The sequence below is a fragment of the Gymnoscopelus braueri genome, assembly GCF_963280865.1.
Source record: "Gymnoscopelus braueri genome assembly, chromosome: 1".
In the NCBI taxonomy this organism is placed as follows: Eukaryota; Metazoa; Chordata; class Actinopteri; order Myctophiformes; family Myctophidae; genus Gymnoscopelus; species Gymnoscopelus braueri.
In genome coordinates, this window is record NC_137603.1 from 39,246,457 (window position 1) to 39,271,180 (window position 24,724).

General features: G+C 43.1%; 1 protein-coding gene across 1 annotated transcript in view; it reads left to right on the forward strand.

The window, feature by feature from the left end:
• adamtsl3 (ADAMTS-like 3) overlaps window positions 1-24,724 on the forward strand; it is a 163,618-nt gene that overhangs the window by 128,840 nt on the left and 10,054 nt on the right. The window contains exons 18-25 of the mRNA XM_080436224.1: window positions 1,181-1,391; window positions 1,580-1,759; window positions 2,403-2,556; window positions 6,992-7,762; window positions 7,912-8,149; window positions 16,939-17,066; window positions 17,509-17,646; window positions 24,662-24,724. The exon at window positions 24,662-24,724 is cut by the window's right edge and continues 120 nt beyond it. Of these exons, the coding sequence (XP_080292350.1) occupies window positions 1,181-1,391; window positions 1,580-1,759; window positions 2,403-2,556; window positions 6,992-7,762; window positions 7,912-8,149; window positions 16,939-17,066; window positions 17,509-17,646; window positions 24,662-24,724 (1,883 nt within the window). The remainder of the gene's footprint in view (window positions 1-1,180; window positions 1,392-1,579; window positions 1,760-2,402; window positions 2,557-6,991; window positions 7,763-7,911; window positions 8,150-16,938; window positions 17,067-17,508; window positions 17,647-24,661) is intronic.

The following is a 24,724-nucleotide window of genomic DNA, read 5'->3' on the forward strand; positions in this document are numbered from 1 at the left end:
AAAACGGTCCGGACCGTTTTTGAGGGTCCAAACGAGAAGTGCCGAAAACGGTCCGGACCGTTTTTGACCCAATTCTATCTTTATACATGTGGGCCACTAAAACGAAACTTTGACATCACCCAAGCAGTTTCTGAGAAGAAGAGGCTGGATGTTAACCTCACTCCGTCAAATGGAAGAAGCTTGCGACACACATTTTGTTTCACAGCGTACTTGCATCTGAGACTTCGGGCGCAGAATCGATGACAGACGGAGTTTCATTTTTTCAAGCTACTAGGCAGGTGATTGGATGATCCCGCCCCTAGCAGCCGCTGATTGGTTCGTATGCGCAGCGGTTCGGGCAGCTTTACTCTGTGAGCAATCCCAGACCCTCCTTCCTGAAACCAAATGCAATGCAATGCATGAGATTTCCGGAGGGAGGGGGTGTTTACCAGGCTAGCTGGATGTGGCTCCATGTCAAAAATCCTTCCGGTCGGCGTTTTCAATGTTATCTCCTTGATTAAAAGCTTAATATCTCCATTTCTTTTTAATGTGGTGGAAACGAGCCGTTTTCGATCGGCGATCACGCTGCAATGGAGGGTCGCGTTGGAAATATTATTGTTCCAGGCGTTAGTCGGGACCCTCCGCCGTCTCGCACGCACGCTTTGTTTACATGCACTTCCGCGTCAGGGCTTCTCACAGCACGAAATGTATAACGCAAGTGGATGGAAGAAATGCTGGCACTCAACGTATAATATTTTAATAAACCTCTGGCACCCAATGTGTTAAGCCATTAAAACCAGGAAAGCATGTGTTTCATTTCTGATTGAAGCCATATTTTATACTTTGGCTGTTCAAAAATATCAGATCTACAAGCTCATAGCGCGTCACTTCGTGCCGTGCAATGAGCTCGTAGATCTGCTATTTTTTAAACATTTACACAACGTTTGAGCACCACTGATACACGCAACATACGTTTTATTTTCTCCGAAAACTGAAAACTGGATTTAGAAGACATGTGTAGAATCGGGCCGTCAGGTCTTAATGGCTTAAAAAGGTCTGTAACTCTTGAGAGTGTACAATTGGAACCGAATGGACCCCTTATGTGTCCATTTGTTTCCATTTGTACACCCTCTGAGTTATGGGGGTCCTTGAAATTAAAATGTTTGAGAACCACTTGCTATGATGCATTATGTCTCTGCAGATGGGAGGCGACTGCATGGACAGACTGCTCTGCGTCTTGTGGAGTGGGCATCCACACCAGGAGCGTGTACTGCACTCGCCTGCTCTCTGTCGACCAGCAGGGCAGTGTGAGCGTGTCAGAGGACGAGTGCATGGAGTTCAAACCGGCCATCCTTCAGCCCTGCAACCAAGTGGACTGTCCTCCTGTCTGGGAGACCGAGCCCTGGCAGCCGGTATGGACTGCAGTATACGTGCATGCACACAATATGCATGTGTCTCTATGCATGCGTATGAACACACTTTTGCTCATCGTTCTTTTTGTGGGATGTTGCTTTCCTCCCCCTCCCTTCCCATCTCTCTCTCTCTCTCTCTCTCTCTCTCTCTCTCTCTCTCTCTCTCTCTCTCTCTCTCTCTTTTCCAGTGCTCCCAGTCCTGCGGTGGGGGCGTCCAGGTGCGTAAGGTTTACTGTAAACAGCTGCTGTCCACAGGGGCCTATCGGAGGCTGGGCGACAGGGCCTGCCAGGGGCACAGACCTTCAGCTCAGCGGGCCTGTGCCAACACTGATTGCCTGCCCTTCATGGCCGGAGGAGAGTGGGGCAAGGTGAGTGAACAGAGAGCGAGGGGAGGAGATTGGCAAGTGAACGGAGATAAGGCACTGTATATATGGCTACAATATTCAGCATTTCTGCGTTCACTATACTGTATTACTCTCGGTTGGGGGAGAGGGAAAGAAAAGTAGGAAAAGAAAGAAAGAGAAGAAAATGCCGACACGTTTTTGGCCAAGTGGCCTTTGTCAGGTCAGTCCTGCCCCTTGGACACGCTGAGACCACCACCAACACAGTATGTGGCCCTTGGCATTTTCTTTCTTTCAATCGTTTTTCCCTTGCCAAGAGCATCTCGGCTACACAAACAAACAAACACGACAGAGCACGCCAGTCCCTAGCTTTTTCAAGATAAATTCCTTCCAGTCGAGCAAAATTCTGGTCTCGTCCTTGTATTGTATTCTGTCTGTTCTATTTGATGCTATTCTAAACGTTACAGTCGTTTAAATTAGTGCCGGCTGGGACAATTATCAGGTAACAAATGTGGAACACATGTGAACTCAACCCGATGACAACTGTGATATATTCTGTTCTGTTCTGTTCTGTTCTGTTCTGTTCTGTTCTGTTCTGTTCTGTTCTGTTCTGTTCTGTTCTGTTCTGTTCTGTCTACGTTTGAATTAATGACACCTCTTATGTATGCAGTGCTCAGTGTCCTGTGGCCTGGGGGTCCAGCGCAGAGACCCAGCGTGTCGTAGGCTGACGGCCATGGGCCACCAAGTGACGCTGGCCAAGGGGAACTGTGCAGGGCTGCCCTCCCCACCCCTTGTACGCACATGTCGCATGATGGCCTGCCCCAGTAAGAAACGCACGCACACACACACACACACACACACACACACACACACACACACACACACACACACACACACACACACACACACACACACACACACACACACACACACACACACACACACACACACACACAATCAACAGGCAATCAACAGGCAATCACGCACATTCAGTACACACATCTTTTCTCCCACATTTTGCTTGCAGATGTACAGTTGTGCTTGTGTTATCTGATGTGAGTGTTCAGTAAAGGGGAACTGCATGGAGACCTGACATGCCAGATTACAAACGTATCAAACATTCTCAGTGAACACACTGTTCGTGAGAGTAAGAACTCAAATGTATATATGTCTGGAAAGTGATTACCCATGGGGCTGTGAGCAATGTATACACCCTATAGCCCTGCGAGTCTCAACTTTATCAAGCTATCAACAGATCCTGTTCTCACTTTGAACATTAACATTTGACCCGGGCAACTGAAGAAAAAAAAAGAGAAAAAAAAAACACTGGCCAAAATAATCTCCAGGCTTTACTTGATGCTAACGTGTTGTACATGTTAACAACCCACCACCTCAGTGGCCAAGAAACTGGTGATATAGTTATAGACCCAGGGACTACAGTACAACATTCTTCCACCTCCCCACAGTTTCAGACATGACAGTTCATCAGTTTATTGGTACTTTTGTAAGCCTTTTTTGTATTGATAGGTACAGTGGAGAGAGAAACAGGAAACACGGAGAGAGGGTAGGGGAGCTGCAAGGTCCGTCCGTCCGACAATAAACCGGGGACTCTACAGTATGTCAGGCATTAGGCAAAATGCCCTGATCAGCGAGTCCCCAGTTCGATTCCCGGTCGGATGGACTATTTGCTGCATGTCATTCCCCTACTCTCCACATTTCCTGTCTCTCTCTAATACAGTATTACTATAAATAGAGGCTTTTCTAATGTCCAAAAAAATAACAAAGAGCTGAGAATAAATTACTTTGATATTTTGTTTTTAAGAATGGTCAGAAGTTGTTAAGAACTAGGATGGGCTTTTTAATAAGAGGGTGGTCCACTGCATGTTTGAATGATCAAAAACTACAAAGCCTGCTCTTAAAAGTATATAAACAATTAGCACATACTGTACCAGTAAACAATATATATAGCATATATGATTAACAGGTAATTCAGTTTAAAAACACTCAGTACTCATTGTGTTCTCATTTTTAAAAGTAAACAATTAACAAACAGTTTTTTGTTGTTGATTTTTAAACTTGTTTAATGTATTGCATATACTTTAAAAAGATTCTGTACACTATTCTGTGACCCAGTAGATATCTCCTGCAACCCAAGTTTGGCTCACTACCCACTATTTGTACACCACTGCCTTACGGGTACATTTACAGTGTAGGAATTGCTGAATTGTGGTAGAGCACATTCATATTCAGTTAAATGAACACAAATTAAATTTTGCTGACTAAAAACAAAAGAATCCCCACACTGTTCAAGCATCAACAGGGAGCCACCAACTCTCATAGAAGAATCCTCTGTGTAAATCTGTACTGTCCCTCTAAACGTACTTCAACCAGGGAGAGAGACCATAAAGTGCATGATTGAATGCCTCGCAAATGCCAAGCCGGCTTTTGTGTGCTTGTGTGTGTTTGTTTGCGTGTGCCTGTTTGACGATCTGTCCTCTCCAGCTGCTGCTGCCAACACTCTTTCCATAAATACTTTTGGTTAGTTAAAGATTAAGGTCCAAAGCTGGGACACAGCAAGAATTGGAAATACTCTATTTGTCTTTGTGTATACTGTATGTGTTTCTGTTTGCTGACTTACACAGCATGTGTGCACCTGTGTGTGCAATAATGCATGTGTGTCTATGTCTCCATGATGATAGGTGATACAGTATGAGACTGCCCTGCAGACTGGTGGCAAAGTGGATGATCACATGTGTGATTCCAGGAACTGGTCCTTGTCAAAGTGACTGTGTAGAAGAAACTTGTATTTGTTGTTACTTGGAGGGGTGAAGTATACCAACACCTGAGGTCTCAAACCTTCTGAAAATGTGCTTTTTTGGAAAGACTTTTACTAAATACGTTTTACAATTTTAAAACATTTTCACTTTTAATGACATGCCCAAAATAGGGACGACATGTTGAAATCCAGGGGGAAAAAAGAAGAAGCAAATAGCACGACAACCTTGGCCTTCATAAGTTGTACTCAGAACGGGCTGTGAGATCTACTGTACAGAGCCTGAATGAATAATGAGTTCAGGACAGCGGACAGCAGAGCCCCTGGCCTTTGTCCTACTGTACGTCCCCCAGAGCCCACCCACCCAGGATAGGAAAGTGGGAAACGCTGATAAAGGGTGTTTACTGCCTCACTGTAGTCGATGAGATCACACACCTCTCCACTGCCTTAGGTTTATTACACTACCCAAAAGATTTTTTTTACGCCCAGGCTTTTCTCGTCTGAGAGGGTGAGAGGTCAAATTCAGGATTACGGCGTGTCCCATCTTATCACCACACCCGTCGTTCTTAAAGGCTGTTCGCTAGTCTAGATGATGTTATCACCGTTAATGATGGATGTCAAATCTATTTGGCTGTGGCTCTATACCTCAAGCGTTCCAAGGCAGGAGGGAGTGTTTTTATGTATTCTCACAGTCTAAGCACAACCATCAATCACTGTGGTTTACAGGCATAATCACACACTGTAGAAATTACATTGTGTTCTGGGTTTGTTGATGTTTTGAACCGTGCACAAATGAGAGGCACACCTGTTATATGTCATAATTTCTTCCTATTGTCTGGAATTCAGCTGGCTTCATGCTAAATGTGAAACAAGCTGAAACATGTGCACAATGTTTCTTTGCTTACGTGGATGTGTACCAATTGATTATAGAGCAGATCATTTACTCTTTGCTTATGCATGCACATGTGCGTGTGTGTGTGTGTGTGTGTGTGTGTGTGTGTGTGTGTGTGTGTGTGTGTGTGTGTGTGTGTGTGTGTGTGTGTGTGTGTGTGTGTGTGTGTGTGTGTGTGTGTGTGTGTGTGTGTGTGTGTGTGTGTGTCCACCCACACAGTGTGTGATGGATAGGTTAAGAAGACCCTTTCCTCTACGGATAGTTGTACAGTACCCTTGTTATTGTGAATTCTTCCAAAGCCTTCTCTCCTCTGTGTCCCTACTTCATAACTCTCTCTGCTATCTATTGCCTAGTATAAAGAAAAATACACTGAACAGAATGGACCACCTGTCAACTCAGAAACACTTCACTGCCAATTATAATGTTTATGCTAGGACATTGCAATGGCACTTAGTACGGAGACAACCCAACAGGAAACGATAAACAGGACTAACAACATGGACAAAACTGATTCTCATACAGTATTAGTGCATGAGGACATTCGAGAACACACATTGAAGGGATTAAACTAATCACTATCTAGTGTTCACTAGAACACACTCATACCACAAAGAGGTATACAGGGGTGGAAAGTAATTAATTACAAGTACTCTCATTTTCTCGCAAAGTATTAATATTGAAATTGGTCGCGGTCAGGATGCTTCATTGGCCCTTTAACTGTGACCATTATGTATGTAACTGTTATTCTGTGTCTTCAAAATAGCTACTTTTGCACTATTTCACTTGAGTAGTTTTCAACAGAAGTACTCTTATTAGAGAAGTAATATTATAATAATATAATGTACTATTTAAGTCAAGTAACAGTACTTCTAATTCAGTAGTATTTAATTACTCTTTCCACCCCTGGAAGTAGACAAATGTTTTGCGCAATGTGTACTGTGGTTTGAGGAAGTGGCATACATTTGCCATAGTACAATGTACATCTGTATACAATGCATAGTATAATATACTATGACATACATATCGTTTCTGTCGGGTGTAAACCTCATAATGTCCAAAACTGTTACTTTTCAGGATTCAAATTCAAAAGCATCAAAAGTAGCAGATATACACGCTCAAAACGCGTCGCTTCGTGCCGCGTTTCGAGCTTGCGGATCTGCTACTTTTGATGCTTTTGTGTGACGCTGTAGTGTGATCAAGTAGGGCATTAATTTACGGAAAAACACAAAAAGTTAGAATATGGAGATGGGAGGTTTCTGCCCAACAGCAACGATATGCCATAATGCAGTGGTTCTCAAACTTTTTCATGTTGTGTATGTATTTGGCCGTGGACCCCCATCGCACAACATTTTTGAGCCAGGGATTTTTCAAAAATAGCAGATCTACAAGCACTATGAGCTTGTATATCTGCTATTTTTGAATAGCCAAAGTATAAAATATGGTTAAAGTGGTGAAAATGATTTTGACGCTATATTAACACATTTTGCTGGGGACCCCCTGGTACCTCCCCAAGGACCCCTGTGGGTCCCCGGACCCCACTTTGAGAACCAATACCATAATGTATGAAGAGACCCTCTTCTTTTTGTCTCACCAGAGCATAAGAAGGACATGAGACCCAAAGAGACGTCGAAGGAGTCTCCGGAAGTGCCGGTCACAAACCAAGTCAAGCAGACCGTGAGACACCCGGTGAAGGACAGGGATTATGAGGAACAAGCGAAGCGATGTCCATGGCTCATGGGTCTCCACCGCATCTACATCCAGACCCGCCCGGAGAAACGCCTCCACCTCACCATCGGCGGCCATGCGTACCTCCTCCCCCAGACCTCCCTGGTTATCAAATGCCCCGTCAGGAGGTTCCCCAAGGCTTACATCCGCTGGCTCAAAGATGGCCGCCCCTTGCCCAGCTCCAAGCGCCTGGGCATCACCAAGTCTGGCTCTCTGAAGATCCATCTTCTAGGAGCAGGTGATATTGGTGTGTACAAGTGCATTGCTGGCCCTGCCTCAGATATCTTCACCCTCCAGCTGATCGGCAGTGGCCACAGGGTGACCGGTGGGCCCTTGCCGGAGCCCGAATCTACCCTCAGTCCGACTCCGAGTAGGGAGGAGACGATGCCTCAATGCCACAGCCACCGTACGGCGTTGCTGCCGTCGGGGACCGGGGTCAGTGTGTCACTGCTGCCACCTGGTGTCCAGGAGGCTTCTCTGCAGCCGAGGTTGGAGGAGAGGCTCATTAACCTCACTCTGCGGGCAGACAGAGGAGAGATCCGTCAGGACCAGGCCTCACAGCTCATCTCCTCCCTCTTGACCCAGATGTCTACTGTCCAACGTTGGAACACACCAAGAGAGGAGACAGGGCAGGCTAAAGGTAATTTTTGGTAGTCCTTAACATGTAAAAAAAACATCAACATGTTTTTACTGCAGTGTTGTTACACACTCTTTACTTTAGAGATCACTGGGAAGCCAAGGATAAGAAGTCACTACTTGTTCTGGACATGCCTTTGATCTCTTCAATAGGCAGACTGGCCAACTGGTCCGAACGCTCTGCGGAGAAACTTGAACGTAGACCTGTGATCATCAGACAGAAGCAGCACCTTTTGACGACCTTCCAGAAGAACATCAACATCACTGTTGGACACACCGCCTTCCTCACCAACGCCACAAGGTCCGTAATCCTGCTCTGTCCCACAGAGGGAGTCCCACAGCCCAGAATAAAATGGACTAAAGACAGAGCTTCTCTAAAGCGCACCGCCAGGTATAGCTATCACCCTACAAACATGTCAAACTGACACACTGTGTGTGTGTGTGTGTGTGTGTTAGAGCTGGGATACCCGACCGAAACCCGTCGGTACCCGTCGGTACCCGGCGGGCCGTGCACGGGTCGGACGCATTTGCATAATTGGTGGTCGGAATTCGATTCGGATCGGTCATATTGTTGATATATAGAAAATAAAGTGTAAAGTAAAGTGTAGACAAAATAATGTCTGTTATAATGTGTAGTCTGCAGTGCACCTTGCCTGACTAATAAAGAGCGTTCCTCAAAGAAAAAGAGAGAAAAAAAATGCGAGTGAAAAAAAGCGTCGGTTACGGGCCCCGGTTCGGACGCATATTAATAATTAATGGTCGGGCTAGATTCGGGTCGGACACAAAGCTGTCGGTAACGGGTCGTATTCGGGCTGAAAAAATCAGCCCGATCCCAGCTCTAGTGTGTGTGTGTGTGTGTGTGTGTGTGTGTGTGTGTGTGTGTGTGTGTGCGTGTGTGCGTGTGTGCGTGTGTGCGTGTGTGCGTGTGTGTGTGTGTGTGTGTGTGTGTGTACAGTATACAGAGAGAGAGAGAGGTGTATACAGTATATTCCAACCTAGTAGCTCAACTGACAGCTTTGCTCAGCGTTGTTTGATGTAAGCTTTACAGGTATTAAGAGTGAACCTTTTTTGCATTACTCTTGTTGATGCATATTTACCACAGTCAAGGCCTAAGCCAGGGATGTTGTTGGCTAAATATGGTTTCTGAGCAATTAAGTTGTTTTATATACTGAAAGGTGTGAGTAGGTATTCATGGGAATTTAAATCAAAACACAGTATTACAAGCAAATAATAAGCTGAAGACCACAAAGCTTGTTACGGTATGTGTGGAAATAATTACACCCAAGATTATTCAAAATAATACCGGAGTGTGGGTATGTGTGAGTTATTTGTGGTTAAATAAACAAGATATCTTTATTTGGAGAGTTGGCATAAATTGTCGAGAGAGCTACAGTAAGTGCGGAAAAAAACTCTTTTGAAGTGAATAATTTGAAGAAAAAAATAAGATATTATTTACTATGGTATATGGCTGCTTTGTACAAATCTGCAAGGTGGAAAGTGCATGCAGGACTGTGGTGTTTCTGTATGGGAGAACATAAAGATGATTTCCCATTCCATTGATATCTCCATGTACAAGGATGTCCTCATGATCAATAAATAATTAAGGCACTTGGTGGATTAGAAAATGTATCTCTCATGAATGTTTCCATATTGCCTGCAGCTCTGAATTATTCAGTACTCTTCCCTGTGTAATTCCAGCTGTGTGGGTCAGGGTGAGCGTGTCACTTTGTGCCAGCTTGCCAGGGCAATGCCCTTCTGAGGGGCAGCTTTATTCCTGAACTCTGAACCATGTCTACTCCCCTGCATAGCCATAAATGCCCAGCAGAGGGGTGCTTAATGCACTGATTAATATGATGAAGCACCTGCTGCCAAGAATGGCCTCTGTATTCTATACTGTATCTTCCATATTTATGCAGACTGAGTCACATAACAATCTGCTAAGCACCAGCACTTCCTTTCTAGACTTCTCTTCACTACCCTCTGCCCTGGATGGTGCACTCTTGTCTAGACTCCAGTATTTCCCCGTAAATCAAGTACAAATCAATAGATGGTCAGATAGGATTCAGATTGTATGGATGCAGCCAAAGGAAATGCACTATGAATTTGGGGTGGCACAGATCAGCATATTTCAGGTCAGACTGGCATCAGTGGTAATTCCCAAGGCAGGGTGAGTGATGACACTGCAATATGCAAAATAACTTAAGTTATTTAAATTGCTGTAACTCTACACACTCAGCAAGTTTCGAAATGTCTTCTATTAGGATGCAGGAAGGTGAAGCTGCATGTGTTAAACCACTGGCACAGGCAGTTAGGCGGCCACAAAAATAAATAATGCATTCAATCTGATCAATTTCACTGACGTTTATTTGTCCAGAGAAAAGTACAGAGGAACCGTACACAGAGCTCCTATGTTATGATGTACATGTTTATCAGCCTGCGGACACAATGAGATGCATAGCATTTAGAGTGATTTACAACCGAATGGAGCTATCGAGTTTCTGCCTCCGCCAGGAGCTGAGGGCCTGTGAATATTGATGACCTTTGGAATGGCCTTTAACGTGAGAATGCACAGACCACACGCGGAGTGAGGGCTTACATTGTAACATTTTAGCCAATTAAAATGCAGCGCCCTCTCTTCCGAGAAAAGCATCTGCTCTACTCCGGCATGAAGCGTTGGTTGAGGTTTGAGAGTTGTCACTCGCGTCGGCTCTCATGTGTGGGAGCAGGCTACTTTCATATGGAAGCCATCAGCGCCATTGCTCCAGGCCCTGCCAATCACACACGGCCCTGACTGACTGTTCCAAAGAGAGAGTGTTTTCCCCCTATACTCCGATCCCTCGCACGACATGCCCTATTCTTGATTTCTCCGATATCCTTCTCCTTAACAGGCGGTGACAGCCCCTGGACTGTGCGCTGTTATTGTATAGTGAGCTCAAAAGCCCACTGAGCCAGGCTGCCTTGGGTTTGTCAGAACGCTGCTAAACATGCAGGGTCGGCGTGGTCTCATGCGGCACAGAGGAGCCTGGGAGCACGAGCGAGAGGCCTCTATGCATCTCTGAATGGCACTCTGGTGGAACTGTGCAGCGCTCGGCCCAGAGGCCTGGTGAGAGGCTTCCCTTAGCCTCTGTCCTCTGCCCGCCCTGCAGCAGTCTGGACACACGTCCTCACCACAGTATACCCCATAGAGGTGAAGTTCTGATGCCTTCTCGTGTGTGTGTGTGTGTGTGTGTGTGTGTGTGTGTGTGTGTGTGTGTGTGTGTGTGTGTGTGTGTGTGTGTGTGTGTGTGTGTGTGTGTGTGTGTGTGTGTACGTCATCTTCGACAACGATGGACTGCCAAGGAGGAGGAGGGTGTGTGTGTGTGTGTCTGGCATAATAAGCTCTGAACAATGACCACCGGGGAGGGAATACTGAATACAATAGAAAACAGACAGCAAACAGAGACATAGTTGATTGAAATTCACAATCACAGCAGAGTGTTAAGAGGCTCTCTGGGGCTCAAGTCCTTGCCCTTGACTCCATCTTATCAAAGCAATAATCCATCTAAGTGTGATAACAGTTGGAGTGTTGTGATGCACTGTGCTGAGTTTGACCTTTTTATTGACCCACTGTTAAAAGCAAACAGTTCTCCATTCCTTTTTAGGCGGCCAAGCACACAGTGTGTAGTTGTATTTGTTAGTCAGGGAGCCAAGCATGCAGTGCGTAGGCACCCTGTTGTATTTGTTAGTTTTATTATTATTATTCCATAACTTTTTGCAGTTATGGCATAACGGTGCAGTCGTTTTTTTTACAAGACTTAAGTTATTCATTGTTTTCGGTTGAAATCAGAGAAATGAGAAAATCCTATTTATCTTTTTCCCTAATGGCATAGCAGGTTTGGAACGCATGGCCAATAATGATCAAGGATTTGGAAAGGGGTCTTGAATGGATCACATCTACTGTTCCGCGTACTCAGATGTAGATGTGAGTTAACGTGAATGAAAACATCTGCTCTACTGTGTATCTACAACATACATATAATGGGTCTGTAACTCCATTGTGTGTTTGACTGGTGTATTCGCGTTCCGTCCTAACCAGGTTTTATATTACAGGTTCAGTGTGATCTCCGGTCACCACAGCTCCACTACAAAGCCAAGCTATTGCTGTTCCCAGGGCCGTGAGCATACATTTTCCATGCTCTAATGGTTTATATGTTCCTTGCTAGATCCAACATCCCACATAATAAGCCACATGGCCTCAATGGCCCTCTCCCTTTTTGACTGGACCAGCAGATCCAGCCCAATGGACGGACATGTGTTTGTTTGAATGACTGACTGACTGACTGACTGACTGACTGACTGACTGACTGATGAAGTTACAGCAGTGGTCGGCCAGTTGGCCTAACAACAGACTAGCCAATCACAGAGCAATTGTTCCTCCAGGCTATGGGATGTAGTCTGTCCACAGTTGGCCTAACGACTAATATGATTGCAGATCAGTTGACTCTCCAGGATATGGGATGTAGTGAGCGGAGTATGAGTCTATGGTGGGCCCTGACTTGTGAACGCGGCGGTTGGATGTTTCCCTGGGGGGGGTATTCCATTAACATCGCTAATTAAATCTGTGCTTAAATGAAAAAGCCCTGTTTGAATGAATGTCAACTCCCACTTAACACTCAAGCCGTTCCATGCACACAATTCAGCCGTGTCTTCTCAACGTTAACTCAAAGCAGACTTGGACAATATTGCATTGTGCATGCGCACAGAGTACATAAGCAGCCCAGAACAGTTGATTGTCGAAGAGAGGATATCATGTTGCAAAAAGAAGCAAAAACGAGAGCAGTATTCTTCTCAGCAACAAAACAAACCCTGCTGATGGAATTTTATAAAGAGTTCTGACATGGAGCTGACCGTCTCCTTGGGCTATAGGATGTACTGTAAACTCTTCACTCTCCAGGAGATGGGATCCAAAAGTAATGGCACTCACAAAAGGATGATATACAGTAGATCTAAACACGTTTAGCCTATTTTAAAAGTTGAATGGCCAGAACTAAGGGTAAGGGTCTGCAACACAATTTTATACAATATGTAGTTGGGGTTCCTGCTATTTCTTTCTCTTAGCTAAGAGGTCCTTGGCCTGAAAAGCGTTGACGACCCCTGCTTTAAAAAGGAACCAAACTCTATTCAGATGTTGCAGTGAGAGTGCAGATGAAGCTTGCACCAAAACTAATATAATTCAGTCCCATATCTTGCAGTCACAGACATGTGGAGGTGCCAAACGGGTACTGTATGTTACATTTGAAAATGATATGATTTGATTTGGGACATCCCTAGTTTACATTATAAAAAATATATAAATAATATGTATGACTTCCCGTAAAGACTACTCTACATGAAAAGTGCCATGAGATAACCTCTCGTGATTTGCTGCTCTACAAATATTGGCTTGACTTTACTAAATAATTCATAAACTCCAAAAACCATTTATTATTACTGCATGTGATTTGCTTCATTATAATTCTCTTTCAAATCTTAGGGCGCGGGGGCTGGGCACACATCCTCAGATAGAAAGAAATGAAAGAGCAGTAGCTTAAGATATGTTACTTCAGTACACTTTATCAAGAAATATTACTTGGTCCAGGTGCTGTGAATGTGCCAGTCTCCTAGAACGTGCATGTGACTAAGGTAAAGGCAAAGGCTAGCATTTAGCCTGCAGAGTTAGTGCATCTTTCTAGTTTTGATTGATTGAATACTTTATTAACATGATTATTAACAGTACAGGTAGTACAGTCAACGGTTATGCTAAAAGGATAATACTCCTGGGGCTTCTTTCCATTGGGGTCCATTGTACTCAATTAATCAGTAAAACATATTTTACATACAATACAAAACAATACAAATACACTACAAAACATCGGAGATATAGAGCAGGTGCACTTCCTCTGTGTGCTATTTGAGCGGTGGATGCTCAGCTGTAGAGATAACCAATTAAAAAAAAGAACCACCTAAGTGAAAAAAACAGCGGCACTCCAAAATAACGATGCGAGATAAAAGGGGCTCAGATGCAAAACCTTTAATCTGGCTAACGCGTTTTGGCTATTAGCCTTCCTGCAGATAGCACTTTTATATGTGCTTCCCTAACGAGGAGCTGGAAGAAATGCCACCAGCTTACATACGATTTTTACATCCTCCTCACAGCACAAGTATAGGATTCAGGTTTAAAAAGTTGCACCCAGCCCATACCAAAATGTTTCACCTTAGATTAGAACTTCTGTTCACCCTTAACTCCCATACATCTCTAATTATATTATTTTGTTCAAGGTAGAGCTGAGTGCTTAATCTGATGTCTAGGAGCTTTTATTGTTGCTGCTAGCAGCCTGCTACAGCCGAATGATGCTCTTCTTCAGGCAATCACACACAGACAGACAGACTTACCAGCTGGCAGACAGGTGAACAGATTGACAGATGCGAAGATAGGTAGAAAAATACCTAACATCTTTAAAACACAGACATCTTTTATGACTGAGATAATAGAAGATTTTGGTCACCCAACAGCACAGTTTTAGTTATTCTTGGGCGTTTTTTTCCTATGCCCTGATTTTACCTAGTTTTTAAATTGACCCTTTATCCCCAGTAGGCTCCCATATAGTTGTTTAGTTGTCTTTGCTGTTTTTATGCCAATGCTTTAAAACCTTGTGGCACTTTGTATTATTAAAATGTAGTATTATTATTATTGTTATTATTATGAGAGAGAGAGAGAGAGAGAGAGAGAGAGAGAGAGAGAGAGAGAGAGAGAGAGAGAGAGAGAGAGAGAGAGAGAGAGAGAGAGAAATGGAGCAATAAAGCAATTAAGTGTTTATTGTCAAGTCTGACCCATATTTAGGAAATACAATTATTTCTCCAGTCCATTCTTAGGCCAGTTACTGGTACAGCAGACCAGAGTTGTTTCACTTGATTAGTTACCTTCATCTTTTTATAGAACAGGCTATACAGCACGCATGCATGCACACACACTTGTGCCGCATAGCAGCCTTCAAATCTAATGTCTAAAAAGAGCGTAGTTATTCACAAACAGGTAGAATTTAAGATGACTTCTTCTTCTGGAAGTCACAAAAGAGCAAGTGAGATGCGTCTTGTTATATTACTAGAAGTCAGGGCGCCCTACGGGCGCCCTGCCCCCTAGCCCCCTAGCCAACAAAATCGTGGGATACAAATGAAAACATGGCGAACCCCTTTCAAAGAGCCGTTGTAAAGACTGGCTCATGTATGGCTCATGTGTCTATTATATAAATTGTAAAAATATATTTAAATATGTATGTATTGATATGTCATAATAGTATGTATATTTGTATTGTAGATATAATGTATATGTTAAATATGTGTTATGTACTGTAATACAGCATATAACATTTTGATATAATAATGTATTATTATATGTAATAATATATAATAATATAATATATAACATCAGTAATATAATATTTATTATAGCACAAGATATAATATACATAATAATACATATTATTGTAATGTCTAATATGATGATATCTAACAGTTTATTGAAATAATAATTGTAATATGTAATTTATTTATATATAATAAAATATATGGAATATATATAAATAGCCATATAATAGCCATATTCATATGCATCTTATTTATATAGATCCACCGTCTTTCTCGTGTGTAATACTAAATAACATGTATATGTAGAATATATATAAATATCCATTTAATATCCATATGTATATTATTTATATAGATCCACCCTCTCTCTCTGTTTGTGCTTGAGAACTGGCACAAAGGGGGGGGGGCAGAGTGCGTGTGAGGTGATGTGTGTGAAGTATGTTGGTGTAAATGTGTTGTGTAAATACATTCTGCAATGTGTGGTGATCAAAGTTCAAACTGTACATGCAGGCAACGTCGAGTGTGAAACCGAGCATTGCCAGGATGTTACCAGCAACGGAGAAAAGCTGAGTCGGTGACATGTCCAAGGATTCGTCAGTGATGTCACATCATCGACGAATCCTTGGGGTCTTTCTGCCGTGCTACTTCCGTGTCGCATAGTAATGACATCACTGTCGAGTCCTTGGTGTCTTGATCCTAGCCTTGCAACGCGTTGTTTACCATAACGTCACACTACACGCTGTATTTTGATTTTTGCTGGCCAGCGCTAATGAAAGACTAAACTGTATTCTCATTTCATGTGAACATTGAAGTGCAACTGGCGGAAGATGTAACTCAGGTGAAGTAATGCGTGACGTTACAATTATGTAGTGATTTCCTAACATACAAATACCAGCCAGTCAATGAGTGTTGGTGGGTAGCGCGCAAGTTGGCTCAATGGGAAAGTCTGACGTTATGGGGACTGGGGACCGTGATGCCGTGATGGTCGTTGTAGCAACAGGGGGGTGTGCGACGTGGAGTAGTGTTGCCACGTCCGGGTATTGTAAGCGTTGAAGTTATTAGAAGTGACGTTGGATTAGCAAGAGGTTAGCCTTTGTTAATAATATATAACATGTATATGTAGAATATATTGAAAGGTCCATAGGCATAGGTATGTTATTTATATAGATCCAGCGTGTCTGTCCCCATCTGTGGTGTTTTTGGCATCAACCTGGTGGCTTGTGGCTGGCCTTTTGTCGTCCGGAGGAAAATTCACGGAGCGGATTGCGTATTACTCTCGCGCAACCTGGCAACGTCTTTGAGGCTCCTAAAAGGTCTCACCTTCCGGTGTGTCGCTAATGTGTGGGGAATTTTGTGTTGGACGGATTTAATTATGGTGTGAGGGGGCAAATGTGTGTTGAGCAATGAAAAGTGGACGAATAACTGCGTGAAGGAATTGCGCACGTTGTGACTGGTGTTGTAGTGACATGTGAGATGATTTCGCCGAAACAAATGAAGTGCCTTCAGTCGCACCACCGGAAGAGAGACGATCTCTCAATTGTATAGTAGATAGTTACTGCAACCTACAGTCAATAAGGAACATAATTAATTCCGTAGCAGCTCCATTCTATAGTGACTCCTCCTGGCTTTGTGACGAAGTGTCCTTGAGCACGACACCGAAACCCTAACACCTACCATGGTTGCTTCTGTTGTTGGTGTATGAATGTATGGGTGAATGTAACAGACATTGTGAAACCTCTTTGGATAAAGGCGCTATAGATGCAGACCATTTACATGTTGTTTTCCATCCGTGTCTAGGATATGGTGGGACAGCTCTGGAGCACTACACATTTCAAAGCCCACGGCAGAGGACAGAGGCCTGTACAGGTGCACGTCGACCAACACACATGGCTCTGACAGCGAGGCATCTCACGTACTAGTGGCTGGTGGGTATTTTGTCCTCTCATACTGTACATTAAAGAGCCACTTTGCCAATTTCTCCCAGAATCCTGTGCAGGGGTACATGCAGGATACTGTGATGACACTGTGACCTTTTGTTTTGTTTTGTTCTGCATTGTGCGGGCTATTGTATACGGGTAGGTGTACTGTATACTACAGTATACTGTTGTTCATTATTGATTGACGGTATTTTTTCTTACTCTGTAGCTGTAACTTAACTGCTCTGTTGCCTCTGGCGACTGAATTTCCCCCACATGAACAATAAAGGTCTATCTATCTGTGTGAACAACTTATATTTACTGTTACTTCCTTGTGTGTTCTGTGTCTCGAGGAAAAATCTGCAAAGCCTACAGCATACATTGAGTTTCACTTTAATTTTTCTTCTACTTCAGTGTCTAAGGTATTTTTTATACTTGTGTGAATCCCCAGAACCACCCACCATTGTGGTGTCGTGGAGGAATGTGTCGGATCAGGGCGTGGTAGCGGGCCGGAACCTGAGGGCTGTAGTCGGAGGCCAGGTCACTGTCCGCCCTGGAGTCAACATCACTCTGGACTGCCCTGTAACTGGTAGGTATTGTAGCATTTCTATTTGGATGAAAAACAAACAACATCAACAACAAATCTGTTAAAACACTTGGTTTGGTGTGCACGCCAGTATGTCAGATCAGTAAATAACCCTTAGAATTGGAATTTAGGAGACTTGTTTAAGTGCTATGTTTGTCTCGTGTGCAATGAATGTGGCCCACACATTGAATTGCTGTGACGCGCAACAAAAATTCAACTGTATCCTATGAAGCCTGGTTTGCTGCATTCTAGTCTGGTCCTCCCAAATGGTGTTGAGATGCAGAAAGGTTCAGTTAGCTGAGGAGTAATGGTGTGGAAAGCAAACATGCTATCCAGGTCTTTAGTGGTCTAGTTTGTCAGACAGGCTTGCTGGGTCATTTGACATCCCAGTCATCAGTTCGAATCACTCGTCATTACAAATTGGCTTGAATGCCATACACTGGAATTCCACACTTTGGTTATTTCAGGGTGTATATACAGTATTTTAGGAAGGAAGGGTGATTTATTTAAGCAGTGCATTGCTTCACACAGTACAAACAGTACAACCCAAGTCTTCTCCCACTGGGGCCTCAATGGGAAATTAAATGCCACGTTCAAGGACATTTCAGTTTTAGTTGCTGAGGGAAGGGAGACACTTACACAGTAAAACCCTCAGTGTTCATTTATTCATTTGTATCTCGGAGAGTGTACAAAATGTTCCATTTGTACTCTCTCAGGGTTAAATTGACTCTCAGTGTACTTTTTCACTCAGTCATATTGCCAGTGCTGACTACCCATCAGCCAAATATGTGCCCAATAACCTTGATCAAGTAGGTAGGAGCTGAGAGGATTGGGCAGAGATCCCAAACAGGCCTCTGAAGGATTCCTTATTGGATTCAGTCCTCATGCATCAGCACCTGTCACTGTTAAGCAACCTGTAGCTCAGTCTTATGCCTGATTTATGCTTTGTCGTACGAAGGGGTCGCAAAGTGAACATAGCTGATCTGCGCTACCACAACGCCTCGTGGATGCTATGAGTTGTGGGCTTGCAGATCGGCTATGTTTGGCACGCAACACCATCATGCAATGAAGTATAACCCGGGCTATTTGAAAACATTAATGTCCTCAAGAGAAGCAATTTGTGGTAAAGCACAGTACATATAAACTAGGGGTGTGCCGATACACTAATTTCATGAAACGATACGATACGATATTGGGCTCACGACATCGATACGATACAATACATGGCACTTTTTTATTATGAAAATATATGGTGGGGGGGGGAAGCTTATGAAAATATATGGGGGGGGGGGGAAGCTTATGAAAATATATGGGGGGGGGGAAAGCTTATGAAAATATATGGGGGGGGGAAGCAAATGCAAACAAATACTTCTGTTTTTACATTATTATTATTGCGACCAAAATATATATATACATATTTTTTCAAAACGATATTTTGTTTTCTCCAAAACGATACATTTCATCACGAAAACATATCGCGATATATCGCGGGACGATATATCGGCACACCCCTAATATAAACACATACAGTATATATATATATATATATATATATATATACTGTACTAGACTAGAATTCGGGCCGCTATGCGGGACCTCACACCTACGTTGCACCACCGATCCGACCAATATGTCTTGAGTCATAATGTCAGGGGCTTTGTCAGAGTACCCGTTGTACCCGTCTGTCTGAGTCCCTTTTGTTCCCATTTATGGAGATGTCTGTTTCTATCTGTCTACCTGTGTCCCTTTTATGCCCATATATGGAGATATCTGTATCTGTTGGTCATTGTCCCTTTTATGCCCATATATGGATATCCCTGATGACATCAGTATATGCCCATATATGCAAATGACCATATATGGGCATAGTGGTCAGATCTGTGGCTCTGTACTACCGGGCCTCCAGACATACCTCTATATTGGCGTATCGGGTTTGTTTATGGTTATGTCTGAGTCATAGTGACATGCCTATATATATATGCCTATAGGCCTATATATATATATATATATATATATATATATATATATATATATATATATATATATTATATATATATACACACACACACACACACACACACACACACACACACACACACACACACACACACACACACGCACACACACAGTATATTCAGTATATACAGTATATATTTAGCCGAGAGAAAAGATATCCCTGATGGCTGCACCAGCCAAGTTCAAAGTTCAAATTGCATTTGCATTTGAATCCGTATGCTAGTTATAATACTACATGATGTATTATTAATTATTAACAAGTGCATTGCACATCGCCTAAATCATTGCTTATTATCTCTGCCAGGCGGGAAGGCTGGGAGGCGTCTCTGGAATCATGTGATACACATGTACAAGGAAAGGATGTATCTTTGATTTCAAAGGTGGGGGGGTCAAGTTTTTTACAGTCCGCCCACATTCTTAGGCCCTGAGGCCCAAGTCTGCAAAGCAAAGTGGTAGATTTTTTCATCAGTCCCCTTTTGGGGCAATGGACTGATGAATGGGCATGACGATCTGTTAGACCCATAGGCATACCTACTACAGACTTTATCTAAACCTTATCTGATTTGCGCTAGAAACTGACTCTGAGTCTGCCTGGAGGTGCAGACTAGAGCATGGCCAGTCTGCCTGCTTCGCTTCACTCTGCTGTTGATGCAGACATGGTGAGTGGGGAGGTACATTTTCGGGTACAGAAATAGCAGCAGCAAACATCTTCGTCTTTTATATAAAAATATTTGGTGGCATCTGCCTCTAGTTAGTGTGGTTGCCCGAATGGGCAACCAGACTATAGTACTCTACCGACTTTATTCTAGATAAACTTTATTTCAGGCTGCTACTCCTCACACAGTTTTTTTTTCCCAATTTCGTGCCATATGTCAAAATGACCGGCTTCATCGGGAATCGTGCGCTTGTACTTTGCTAAGAGATTGGTTACATAGTTTAATTGATATTGATTTATTAGTGCATTAAATGTCCCCATCCACTTTAATGGGAAAATGAAAAAACTAAAATTCAAGTATTTTTTTCTCAAAACCCGTAAGCGCTAGAGTTACAAGACTTTAAGGGGAGGTTTATAATATTGTTTGAAATTATTGAAATAAAAATTATATCATTGGGCCTCATGGTGGCGCTATAACAGCCCCCTTTACGTTTTGGCCTTGAACCGTAGGTCGTAGAATAGAAATATTTTTTCCCCTAGATTCCTTGGGTCATGACTTAAAGGGGAAGACCACCCATTTTCAATATTTAACTATGTCATTAATATAGCATAAAGGAGTTGTGTGGAAATAAGAAAAATTTTAAATGTTAAAAATTTTAAATGTTAAACCCAAATTGATTTTGGGTTTAACATTGCAAATTACACCGTGATGACTCATCATGGTGTAATTTGCAATGTTAAACCCAAAATCAATTTGGGTTTAACATTTAAAATTTTTAACATTTAAAAATTTTCTTATTTCCACACAACTCCTTTATGCTATATTAATGACATAGTTAAATATTGAAAATGGGTGGTCTTCCCCTTTAACTCCCCATATAGGCCACGCCCATTTGCGTCAGGATAGATTTTCCGCCATTTTGAAAAAACACACTTTTAGCTCCTCCTCCCACATATTTTGGTCAAATTTCACAAAAAAAATTCCAGTCAATCCCAAATTTGAATCACATGTCAAGGGTGGTTTACTCAACAAATCCCCAAAAGCATTTCCACTTTGATCCATAGGGGGCGCCACAACTGCGCAAAACGTAACCGTTGGATGCAAAAACCTTATGTTGGGGGGATCAATCCTCTCAAAATGAAACGCAAGTGATCTCAGGAGTTATGTGACAATGTAATTGGCGCAAATATTACACCAGTCGGCCTTATGGTGGCGCTATAACAGCCCACTCTACGTTTTGGCCTATAACTCTTGAACTGTAGGTCGTAAAATCAAAATTTATTTCCCCTGGATTCCTTGGGTCACGACGCATCTCCCCATATAGGCCACGCCCATTTGCGTCTGGATAGATTTTTTTATATTGATTTATTCGTGCATTAAATGTCCCCATCCACTTTAATGGGAATTGCAAAATCTCCCATTCAAGTATTTTTTTCTCGGAAACCATAAGGGCTACAGTTACAAGACTTGGAGGGGAGGTTAATAGTTTATTGCAAAATTATTTAAAAAAGAATCACACCAGTCTGCCACATGGTGGCGCTATAATAGCCCACTTTACCTTTTGGCCTATAACTCTTGAACCGTAGGTCGTAGAATAAAACATATTTTCACCTGGATTCCTTGGGTCACGACGCAACTCCCCATGTAGGCCACGCCCATTTGCGTCAGGATAGATTTTCCACCATTTTGAATTTTCTTCAAAACACACTTTTTGCTCCTTTTCCTAATTTCTTTTTCCAAATCTCACAAAAATAGGTACACGCGATCTATGGACTCATGCGATAAACCTATCCAAACGGCATTTTGATAGTCCTTACCGTTCGTCCGTAATTGGCTTCCAAAGTTAGTGGGAGGAGCCCGTTTTACCAAAAATGCCAAAAATCACGAACGAAAAGTCCAATCGATCCCAAATTTGAATCACATGTCGAGGGTGGTTTACTCAACGAATCCCCAAAAGCATTTCCACTTTGACCCATAGGGGGCGCCACAACTGCGCAAAACGTAACCGTTTGATGCGAAAACATGATTTTTGGGGGGATCACTCCTCTCAAATTGAAAAGCAGGTGATCTCAGGAGTGACATGACGATGTCATTGGCCCGCTACATTTGTGGGAGGGGCTTATTTATTTTAGTGGGAGGGGCCTATTTCTTCAAATCAAAACGCCATGTATCACGAACGCAGGATCCAATCAGCACCAAATTCGAATGGCACGTCGCGCGGCCTCCGACGGTATTCCTCCAAGCGTATTCCTCAAGTCCGGGCGGCGGCGACCCGCGACCGGCGTCGGCGCAACCACACTTTGCAATTGCCCTGAATTGCGACCTGTCTAGTTTTTGTTTAGTTTTTTCTCTCAGCTTTTCAGCACCTCCCTCGTGTAACATCTGTTTCTCTGAGAGCGTGTGTCACTTCAAAAAAGCAAAAAAAAAACAACCCTGGATGAACCAGGAAATCATTGCCTTCCTTAAAGTAATACTAGGTAACGTTTTCAACAAAACTAAAGTTAAATTGTATATCTTTTGTGAGTGGCAAAAGTTTCACAACACCCACTCCATGAATTTCACCCCCGGAAGCCTTTTATTTATATATTTTCTATTGAACGTGGTGGACTGGGGGGACTTTCCCGGGAAAATGACGTTCCTGGCCAACGTCATGACGTCGGCCAGGAACTACCGCAACGGTTTCCTGTTTGGCCAGGAACTATCGCGCTAATAACACAAAGGAACCTCACACTGATTTTAAGAGAATGTAGGATTGGAAGATCGAAAAATAAGAGAAAAAGAAAGCACAGCTCATGGTAACTAATGCTCCACTGGCTAAGAGAAACGATCCGTAGATAGTATAAAACAATTAAAAGATCGCTTTTTGAAACTCTTCCGGCTTCCGGTGAAAACGAATGGAATTCTGGGTAATCGAGGACAACGGAAATTGTAAGCAGTGACGGTAGTGACCAGCAGAGGTTGCTAAAAATCGTTATTTGTGATTCTGCATTGTACAACTTTAAGAGGAAGAAGAGTGCCTTCAGGGCTGGGGATCATGATGGGGTAAAGGCAGTGGACGAGGTGAAATTAGCCATGATGACTAGGGCTAGAGACAGTCTTCAACAGAACACCACCAGAGAAGCACCTAAAATGCACCTAAAATGCACCTAAAATATTTGTGTCCCTGTATGCTTTCCCTGTGTGTGGACATAAATAAATTGTTAAACTGTGTGTGTGTGTGTGTGTGTGTGTGTGTGTGTGTGTGTGTGTGTGTGTGTGTACGGGGTACAGTTCAGCTACTGCAGTGTCAGGGACCAGTGAGCGGGCCAATGAGATCAATCGAGTCTTCAATCGGTTTGATGGAGGTATTACTCCCGAGCAACTTTAACTTGCCCATAGGGGGCACCATAAATGTGAGAAGTTTCACCGTATCTCATGGAACTGCTGTTTCCCCCGTAGCTTCCTTCACGACTTCCACAGCCCTGGCTAGGCAACCCATTCTGGTGGAGATATGCGCTCCGTAGAGTAGAGTGTGCCGAGTCTCTTTCTGTATCTGTGTCTGTCTGTCTGTCAGTCAGTCTGCAACTCTGTGTATTTGTTTCACACACACACACACACACACACACACACACACACACACACACACACACACACACACACACACACACACACACACACACACACACACACACACACACACACACACACACACACACACACACACACACACACACACAGGTATGTACACACAGGTATGTACACACAACACTATGTCCCTTAATGCAACTTCTGGCAACCATCACAAATCATTTTATTTCATGAGCCACTTTCATCACCCACAATGGGATGAGTGAGGAGGTCTGTGTGAGGATGTATGTCTTGTCTTGGTAATCGATACCAAGCTCAAGTCAAGCTTTCATACAGGCGTTGACATTTACTATGGAGGGTGTTGCTTTTGAGGAGGATGGAAGTAAATTGGGAGTCCTAGTTAATATCTCTCCCTGTCTGTCTTTTGTTTCCTCCGTACATACATCAATCTGTATTCCTTTCATTCTCTATCTCTCTCTCCGTTTTATATTGTCCTCTATCACAGTTGATCACACATTCCTTCTTTCTTTCTTTCTTTCTTTCTTTCTTTCTTTCTTTCTTTCTTTCTTTCTTTCTTTCTTTCTTTGCCCCTCCTCTCCTGTCTTCATCTCTCACTCTAACTCCCCCCACCCACACATACTCCCTCTCTGAATTTCCTGAATGGGATTAATAAATCCTGTCTGCTTTCTCTTTCTTTCTGTCTTTCTTTCTTTCTTTCTTTCTTTCTTTCTTTCTTTCTTTCTTTCTTTCTTTCTCACACTAATGTCTGTGTGTTGCAGGTATTCCCCAGCCCACAGTGTCTTGGCAGAGGAGGAAGGGTGGGTTGGATGCCAACTCTGTCT